Source organism: Argentina anserina, chromosome 3, assembly GCF_933775445.1.
Source record: "Argentina anserina chromosome 3, drPotAnse1.1, whole genome shotgun sequence".
NCBI lineage: Eukaryota > Viridiplantae > Streptophyta > Magnoliopsida > Rosales > Rosaceae > Argentina > Argentina anserina.
Window position 1 is genome coordinate 27,155,970 of NC_065874.1, and position 9,892 is coordinate 27,165,861.

The 9,892-nt window shown below is 36.2% G+C and overlaps 1 protein-coding gene across 1 annotated transcript; it reads left to right on the top strand.

Annotated features, from left to right (window-relative positions):
- Nucleotides 1–35: 35 nt before the first annotated feature.
- Nucleotides 36–9,686, top strand: LOC126789218 (V-type proton ATPase subunit a1). The gene is made up of 18 exons (XM_050515313.1): nucleotides 36–342; nucleotides 1,941–1,985; nucleotides 2,504–2,626; nucleotides 2,824–2,931; nucleotides 3,578–3,688; nucleotides 3,766–3,939; nucleotides 4,034–4,171; nucleotides 4,519–4,626; nucleotides 4,773–4,880; nucleotides 5,413–5,561; nucleotides 6,198–6,351; nucleotides 6,467–6,627; nucleotides 7,422–7,628; nucleotides 7,773–7,956; nucleotides 8,049–8,132; nucleotides 8,383–8,573; nucleotides 8,686–8,745; nucleotides 8,928–9,686. Exons 1-18 carry the CDS (start codon nucleotides 199–201, stop codon nucleotides 9,133–9,135), a joined length of 2,457 nt encoding a protein of 818 aa, XP_050371270.1. The 5' UTR covers nucleotides 36–198; the 3' UTR covers nucleotides 9,136–9,686.
- The last annotated feature ends 206 nt before the right edge of the window (nucleotides 9,687–9,892 follow it).

The following is a 9,892-nucleotide window of genomic DNA, read 5'->3' on the forward strand; positions in this document are numbered from 1 at the left end:
GATCGAGCCTTGGGAAAGTGACACGCGAATTCTCCGATTCTAATGGCAGTTGCCAACAAGTACCCGAATCCCACTAAATAAATAAAAAAGGGTTCATCACTCCCCCTCTCGTTCTTTCTCTCTGTTTTAGATCTGAGAAGAGAGCCAGAGTCTCTCAGATCCAAATCGCCGGAGGCGGTTTTCCGGTTGGTTCAAAAAATGGGTAAGTTCCTGGACAAGTTGCCCGCCATGGATCTGATGCGCTCCGAGAAGATGACCTTCGTCCAGCTCATCATCCCCGTCGAGTCCGCCCACCGCACCGTTTCCTATCTCGGCGAACTCGGCCTCCTCCAGTTCCGTGACGTAAGTTCCCGATCCCGCTTGACCTGAATTTCTGTTTGATTTGGTATCATTAGGGAGAATTCCTCATCGGATTGTTTGAATGTGCGGTTTGACTAGGACTTGTGATTGAGAAACTTAGGATAGAGGATCAGTAGAGTACTAGAGTTTCAATCACTAATTTCGATTTCCGGTTGGAGAATGTGGATTCTGATTTGTATATCTTGATTATTGTTAGGCCGTGCATTCCGTTTTAACAGCTTTGATGCTGACCATGTATTAGATCCAGCTGCATTATATATCGATTGAGTATTGCCGGGATTTTCGTGATGGTGGATTGAGTATTATGTGTTGAAGTTATACACTATACTGTGGATGGGCGATATCGATTTTCGAGGTTTTATGTAATTGGAACAGTTTAGTTCTTGCTCACACTTGATAGTAAACTTTAGTTTCTCATGACGCAACTTGAGATTGCAAATTAGCTGTAGGGGTTGTGACTAATAGTTTTGTACACCATATGACTCAAAAAAGTGTTATCCGTATGCTCATATTAGAATAGGTTTGCAAACCCGTAGCACTTGCCGTAAAATTATACTTCTGGTTTTGGAAGTGCCGCCCTGACGGTGACTTGGCCTTGTATTTTGTGACACATCACCTCCTTCAGCCAGTTGGGCTATGACTCTTTGGGTGTATATCAGCTTGTTGAAGGAGTTTCGAGCAGTACTTTACTATACGAGTAATACATTTATATGCTGTCCATTATATGGGTAGTTTGCACCTCTATTTTTGTGTGGATTGTTTCACAATTCTAATGTTGATTGGGTTTACTTGATCAATCACTTAAGTGGGATTATATGCTAAGAAATAAAAACTTATGTACTAGTATGATTAATTAGTCAGTCATGATATAGTTTCTGAAGTATGTTATTAATCATGGTTTTTAGCAAGAACCATGATTATTAATCACTATTGTAAAAATTTGTTAATCACAATTTTGGTGCGAAAGTGCGCTGTGCCTTCACTATCTTATGTTGTTATTTGCAAAAACAGTGCGAATATTTATGGTTATTAATCACTGCCTTAATAGTTTGTTATTTGAATATTTATAACCAGTTTATACTATACACTATTTTGTTGGTTGTTTGTAGAAAACTGAGTATGTACTGGACATGCTGCTGAAGCTAAGTACATGATTTCTAATTTATATTTTCTTTTGTTGTAAGTGAAGGGATCAAGTTCTCATTTGTATAAGCTCAGTGGTTGATAAATAGGTGATATAAACCGTTCTATAAATCTATTGGCCAAAAGAACGAAAAAAGTCACTTCATCTATGTGGTTTGTAATTATTCTAGTTTTGGTTGGTGTATGCCTAAGAGTATGGTGCAAATGTCGAACATATATTGCTGCACAATAAGCAACAAGGTTTTTTCCCTAAATCTATACCCAACTGATGTATTCTTTGCATGCGTGACATTGTACAAAGACATCGAAATTCTTCAATTTGTGTTTTATTTGTTTCCTGGTATCTTGTTAATAGTTTCACAGAATTGAAATACTGTCTTTTTGGTATGTGCACTGATATACCTATGGTCATATCCTTTTTCTCTTTTCTTTTGCAGTTAAATGCTGATAAAAGCCCTTTCCAGCTAACGTTTGTTAATCAGGTATCTACTTGATCAGTTTGATTATGGTTTGCATGGCAATGTTTTGGACAGTAACATCTTGCCCAAGCAGTTTCACTCTGAATGAGCTTATATATTTGTATGTAAATTCCCGGTTTTGCAATAACCTAGGTGTTGAGAATTCTGCCGGTTTTTGCTTCTATAATAATGAAGTTTAAGTAGCGATCAAGAAGAATTAGTAGGCAATTAATTACTGTCCAAGATTTGAAAGCTGATTGTGTATGCTTCCACTGTGCTTGTTTAACAAAGATAGAAATTTGTTGGACTTTAAACTAGGAAATGATTTTATAACATGTTTTCTCCACCTGCAAGCCACGCTGAATGATAACTGTATATGTACTTAAATTTGGTAATAATGATGTCATTTGGTAGTTGAATCATTTTTATTGAAAAGTTACTGAATAGTGTATATCATTATAGTTCTATAGTTGGTGATGAAGTTGTCACCGTAAGCAATAATATTTATTTTCTTTGTGTCTATCTTTGTGATATCTCCACAGGTAAAGCGATGTGCAGAGATGTCCAGAAAGCTGCGCTTCTTTAAGGATCAAATCAGTAAAGCTGGTCTTCTTGGATCTATACGTCCAGTTTCACAACCAGATATTGAGTTGGAGGAATTAGAGGTCTATATCTATGTTGCTGCTCTAGCATTGTTATTCTTTTCCTTTGTTTGTATACCCCTCCCTCTGAGTTTGCAATATTAATAGCACTGTTCAGCTGGAACATATTGTTTAAATTGCCACTTAGCAATTGCACCCTCATCCATAAAGCAATTTCTTGTAAACTGATACCATTTATGTTGTGTATTTCTTAATTCCAGTTTCAACTTGGAGAGCACGAACATGAGCTGATTGAAATGAACTCTAATAGTGAAAGACTGCGACAATCATATAATGAGCTCCTGGAGTTCAAGATGGTATTACAAAAGGTAATTTTCCTTTCTACGTTCTCTTCATTTTGGTGTATTTGCAGCCTCGTGGCAGCTTTTGTTTTCTGATAATTCATTAAATATATGTGTTCCATGTGTGTGAGTGCGCGCGCGTGTGTTTAATTGAAGGCTAGGTTATGTGAAACACCTCTGTTTTTATTAGGATGAAGACCAACGCCAAAATGAATTAGTTTAATGCCAAAAAGAATTATTTTTCCTTAGGTTAACAATAGGTTATTACTATTTGATATGGTGTCTGGATAATCAGATGTTAATGATCTTTTTTAAGAAAGCACCAAACGAGTGATAGATATTACCTCTGCTTGGGTAGCTGGTCAGAGAATTTCTTGATTGCTTCAGCAAATATTATATACTAACTATTAATTTTCTGTTGATTTGGTAATTTGTTTGTTGTGTTGGTAAATTGCCATATGATTTGTCATAGGTCCATATTCGTCGAATAAATTAGAAATTTCTTTTTTGGTCTTAGTAGTGTTAGTGGGTATTTGCTAACTATCATTTTACAATGCAGAATTTTCATTTATGGTTATGTGTGAATTTATCCTTTTCTGAAAGCAATACATTCTAACTGTTTTCTCCTGAAATCTTTGATCCTGTGCCTTAACAATGGTGCGGACAATTTCAGGCTAGTGGCTTCCTTGTTTCAAGCAATAGCCATGCTGTCACAGAGACAGAACTAGAAGAGAATGTTTACTCAATGAATGACTATGGTGATGCAGTTTCATTGTTGGAGCAGGTGAGTGACAAGAATGGCTTAATTTTGGTGCAAAACCTTTCTATATGATTTAATTTGTAATGATTATGCATACACAGGATATCAGACCGGGACCATCAGATCAATCTGGTTTGAATTTTGTTAGTGGGATTATTTGTAAATCGAAAGCACTAAGGTTTGAGAGGATGCTGTTTCGTGCTACCAGGGGAAATATGCTCTTCAACCAAGCTCCTGCAGATGAACAAATCATGGATCCTTTATCTACTGAAATGGTTTGATCCTGCTTCAGTATAATATATATTTGCTTCCTGATTTGTGCAAAATCAAAATGCCTATGCATTTACTTACTAGTTTTTCTATTTGCAGGTTGAGCAGACAGTTTTTGTAGTCTTCTTCTCTGGGTTGCAGGCAAAAGCAAAGACTCTGAAAATTTGTGAGGCCTTTGGTGCAAATTGCTACCCTGTTCCTGAAGATATAACAAAGCAGAGGCAAATAACTAGAGAAGTAAGTAAATAGTATCAGTTGACATTTGCACATTGGCAGTTTATTATTATCTTGAGAGAAGTTCAAGTTGAAACAGTGTTTTTCTTTTCTTGAGAAAATATAAATTAATATTTTAGGTTTTTGGTTCCAACACGGTTGATCTTGATAAGCGTCTGCAGCCTCCTAGTGTTACTAGAGTTTATGCTCTTCACTTTTTCCTATAGTGTTAAAGCTTATTTCACAGGTGTTGGTTAATATTAGTGTCTTTAGCATAGAGATCACAGAACATCAAAAACATATTGTAGCAACATAGTCTGATACTCTTCAATCATGCATTCATGCTTAAAGTACCATCTTGTCTTTTGTAGGCTGCATCACGTCTTGCTGATTTGGAAGCAACATTGGATGCAGGGATTCGCCACAGAAATAAGGCCCTTACTTCTGTAGCGTTTCACCTGGCAAAATGGATGACCATGGTAAGTTATTGCTGATATATTTTCCGTCTTGTTACTAATTTTGCATTTATCTGAAACACAAAAGAATATTGATTTAGTAAGACTAAAAGTGGGAGTGGTTGAGCTTAATTCTCATATTACAATCATGTGATGCTACTTGTTCTCAGGTAAGAAGGGAGAAAGCTGTATATGATACATTGAACATGTTAAACTTTGATGTCACCAAAAAATGCCTTGTTGGAGAAGGCTGGTGTCCTATATTTGCCAAAACAAAGGTAATGCATTTTTGGTATTATTTGTATTCCCATATTACTTTTGTTTGGAATATTTAGATCCTGTGCTGCCGTGCCTTCTCCCATATTTTAAAGCAATTTGGATTAGGCTGCATGAAACTATATATGTCCATTTATACTATTATCTAGGAGAAGAGTTGCCAACCACGAATTACTTATTTATTGAATATTTATGTGAAATATACTCACTTGAGTATTTTCTATTAGATATCAAAGGTGTATCTATATAAGTATGGAACAATAATATTGCTACATCTACACCATTTTTATTATCCCATGCAAATCATCCAATTACAACGGAAAAATTAGCTTTTGCCATCTAAGGGGTCTATTGCCTTTCTCAGAAAAAAAAAATTAACGGATTCTTTTTTTTTTTGGGGGGGGGGGGGGGGAAGCGTTGCAAATATCTAATCATAACACTGGATAATGTTAATGGTAACTATCTTAGAAAGATCTTTCTGGTCATTGATATTTTTTTACTTTTTTTTCTTCTCTTATTTTTTTTATCAAACAGATCCAGGAGGCATTGCAACGTGCAACATTTGACAGCAATTCGCAAGTGGGTGTAATATTCCACGTGATGGATGCAATAGAATCACCTCCTACATATTTTAGAACCAACAACTTCACGAGTGCATTTCAGGAAATTGTTGATGCATATGGGTTAGTTAAAATATACCACTAATGAAATTATATTCTCTCTTAGCATATGGATAAACTTATTTTTAGATTAGTTTATAATTTTTGTTTTATGTATTGGGAAATGGGTCTCAAATGGTGGGATTCTAGATGAATTCTGTTTGTCCACTCTTCTTTTGATATGTGTATGCAAGGGATGGAGCATTTAGGGTTCTGACAGGTGGCAACCAATCTAAATATCAGAAACTTTGTTTTCCAAATTGATATTGTAGTTTATTGAAACCTGAATTTTGGGGCGGTGGTTCTGCAAATAGCAAGTAACAGGATTTTGGGATACAACTAAATTCTGATATTCTTGTTTTTGCCTTGCCTGTAAAAAAATTGAAGTTGGTAATTTATATAAAGCATTAGTTAACACTGAAGAGTGTTAAGTAAAATGACTAATGGTAAGACATTCTCCCAGCAGATTGTGTTGGAATTAGAAAAAAAAGTGTGTGATGGGGCAAGTTTTCTTAATCTAGTAGCTAAAGTAGTACATGTTTATTATTATAATAAAGTAATTGCTCAATATAATTAATTTAGTTACCTTTCAGAGTATGTTGTTAGCTAGTTTGCTAAAATCAGGCCATGGAACTGATGTGGGTCTAATTATTTTGCCAGCGTAGCAAGATATCAAGAAGCAAATCCTGCAGTGTACACTTGCATCACATTTCCATTTCTTTTCGCTGTGATGTTTGGTGACTGGGGTCATGGAATATGCTTGTTGATGGGAGCATTAGTTCTTATAGCCCGTGAAAGAAAGCTTGCTGCTCAGGTGCGTCTCTTTTCAAATTCTTGCACTGGATATTAAGAGGAAAAGGATTATATGGAAAACTTGTAGCTTCTCACTTTCGTAATATTTTAAAAAAAATGTTATTAATTCTTAACAGAAACTCGGGAGCTTTATGGAGATGCTATTTGGTGGCCGCTATGTACTTCTATTGATGTCTCTTTTCTCAATTTACTGTGGGTTGATTTACAATGAGTTCTTCTCTGTTCCTTTCCACATATTTGGTAGCTCTGCTTACAAATGCAGAGATGCTACTTGCAGGTAAGCTTTATTTTAATTTATTCAAGTACTAGTAGCATTTTTCTGGCTTCTGTAAAGTTTGTATATTTTCCTTTCTACATATGTAGTTGTCAATTGTATGTCATCTGCTACTATAATCGATCTATTGGGATATAAAATATTCTGATATGGTACTTATTGGAAAAAAAAAGTTATATTGTTATAACTGTCTAGATAAACATATAGGATAAAAACCTATTGAAGTCACCTCCAGCTAGTTGCTGAGATAAATTTGCCCTGGGATATCAGGTTTCTGGATTATGTGCTTCTGTTAACTCTGAATTTTCATTATATGTACTTTATTTAAAATTTCATGTGTTTGCATCACCCAGAAAAGTACCAGAATGTGTTTCCATCATTCTGGTGGTTTCTTGGTCTCCTTCTGTTGTCGTCTCTAAGTTTCTCAGGGGTCGTCGAAATTCATCTCGTCTCGATTGGAGAGTTTGATGGTATACTACTTAGTACTGTCTTGTCACTGTTTTTGCTTACCCCAGTCGTCTGTAAGTTTCTGAGGGGTTTTCTAAACTCTCGTCTTGATGGAAGAGTGTGATGGTATACTACTTAGTACTGTCTGGTCACTGTTTTTGCTTACCCATCAGGAACCTTTACATTTCTTGCAACTACACAAATCTTCCCCATGCCACATTATATTCAAATGGCTTACTGATCTCTGAGTTTACTTTAATCATAACTGTTCTAGTGTCCTTCAGGCTTTTTTATTTTGTTTTCTCAGAAGTCCGAAGAAAGCTGACTATATATTGTCTTCTTGTGAGCAGTGATGCACACACTGCTGGCTTAATCAAGTACCGAGATCCATACCCATTTGGTGTGGATCCCAGTTGGCGCGGAAGTCGTTCAGAACTGCCCTTTTTGAATTCTCTTAAAATGAAAATGTCTATTTTGTTGGGTGTGGCACAAATGAACATAGGAATTATTCTCAGTTACTTCAACGCACGGTTTTTCAGCAGCTCAATTGATATAAGGTGTGCTTCACTTCTCTTCATACATTTTTCGCTTTCCCCATTGTTGTCTTACATTTTTTTTTTGAGAAGACCCCTTTTTTGTCTTACTTTCTAAAGTTGGCAGGAATTTGACTTTTTTCAATTGGGTGTCCTCTTTATTATTAGGTACCAGTTTGTGCCGCAGATGATCTTCCTTAACAGTCTTTTTGGATATCTTTCACTTCTAGTTATCATCAAGTGGTGCAGCGGCTCTAAGGCAGACCTATATCATGTAATGATTTACATGTTCTTGAGTCCATTTGACGACCTTGGGGAAAATGAGTTATTTTGGGGCCAGAGACCACTTCAGGCATGAGTTTTTAACTCCCGTGGTTATTACTTTGTGTACTCAATTGTTTTTGCTTTAATTTATGTTCATTTAACAGGGCTCTACTTTTGCAGATCATTTTGTTACTTTTGGCTCTAATTGCTGTCCCCTGGATGCTCTTTCCAAAACCTTTCATTTTGAGGAAGCTTCACACAGAGGTACTGTGGTATAATTTGCCCAGCATCTGTTACGAACTTATAAAGGATGAAAATTACAGAAACTTTGTATAGATTTTTTTTTCGTTGTGGATGTTGAAACATACTTTGAATGTCACTATATTAATAATTAGCATCCCAATTTGTTTTATGGATTCAGTTTTGGGTATATTAGTGTTTGACTACATAAGCTATGTGACTGGAGACATGAGGAGCTGGGACGATATGACTATACTTACCTGTTGTTTTCCAGAGGTTTCAAGGTCGTTCATATGGGATGCTTGGTACCTCTGAAATGGATCTTGATGTGGAAACTGATCTGAGGCAACATCACGAGGAGTTTAATTTCAGCGAGGTGTTTGTGCACCAGATGATACACTCGATAGAGTTTGTTCTTGGTGCAGTTTCAAATACGGCGTCCTACCTTCGATTGTGGGCTTTGAGGTATACTTGTTCATAGTGTTCCTGATTAAGTCTGTGTGTTCATTTTGCTTATTATATGATTTTCTCAATTCAGAGTGCTATATCTTAAATATATTTTTTATCGCGTTTACAGCTTGGCCCACTCAGAGTTGTCAACTGTATTCTATGAGAAAGTCCTTCTCCTTGCCTGGGGGTGAGTTACAAGCTTTCTTCTTTATTACGGCATACATGCATTTCAGACTTTTATTCTTCTCTGAAAAAGTAATATTTTATTTTCCCACATTTTATCTGATCAGAATCTTTAAGTTGCTACGTATGACTTTGCACTGGTATATCAATTACTAATGGGTTCTCTGGGAAAAATAATTATAACAGGTACGACAGTTTTATCATCCGGTTAATAGGATTAGCAGTTTTTGCCTTTGCAACTGCCTTCATATTGCTCATGATGGAGACACTCAGTGCTTTTCTTCATGCCTTGCGTCTTCATTGGGTGGAATTTCAAAATAAGTTCTACTTTGGTGATGGGTATAAGTTCAAACCTTTTTCCTTTGCATCTTTAGCTACTGAGGATGAAGATTAGTCCGCTTGTGTACCAGTTATCTTAGGCACAGGTACTTGTCAAGCCCGGAATGCAGTCTATAGAATCTCATTTTTTGGGTGGCAGAGTAAGAAAGTGCATGCCATCGTTTCTCGATTTTGACCTAGAAATGTAAAGTCCTGGCTCATATTGCTTTGGTGTGTTGGTTGGTACAAAAGGGTTCCACAGTCATGGTTGCTCTTCACAGGTGTATTTACTTGATTGTATTTCTTTTTATCTCGAAGGGAAGGGAGGGGATTAGATTCACCAATTGTAAAGAAGAGCTTGGTAGTCTTAATACCAGGTAGGCTTTTCAGGGATCTTAGCTTATTTAGTTTACACATACAAGCACGTGAAGTGCGGATTTTGCAGGGAACTGACCTCGAATTCTTTATAAATATTGGTGTAGAAGTCTAGTTTTGAATCACAATCTTAAAAGAAATTCATTTGTAAAAGCATTGATCATTGTGCACCTATGGCAAAGCATACTTTCTGATGTGGTCTTTATCTTTGAACACGTTCTCTATATAAAATGCGAGAGATTGAGAAAGCAATCACCCTTATAATCGAATTAGTTTGGCTCCTTTCTTCCGTGTTACTGATATTCATCCATAATTCTAGCTTGACAATTAGAATCCATTATCTGCCATACAAGAAGCAAATATGAAGGTAGTGCTACGACCTTGAGCTGTGGTTTATAATGTCATGAAAGGCAACTCAGTTTCTTTTGAAAGGTATGCAAGTATCTTTTTTGGTTTCC

Coding starts and splice junctions, on each gene's coding strand:
- LOC126789218 (XM_050515313.1), top strand. CDS start 199: ATGGGTAAGTTCCTGGACAAGTTGCCCGCCATGGATCTGATGCGCTCC. Junction 1,986..2,503: donor AGCTAACGTTTGTTAATCAG/GTATCTACTTGA, acceptor ATATCTCCACAG/GTAAAGCGATGTGCAGAGAT. Junction 4,172..4,518: donor AGAGGCAAATAACTAGAGAA/GTAAGTAAATAG, acceptor TGTCTTTTGTAG/GCTGCATCACGTCTTGCTGA.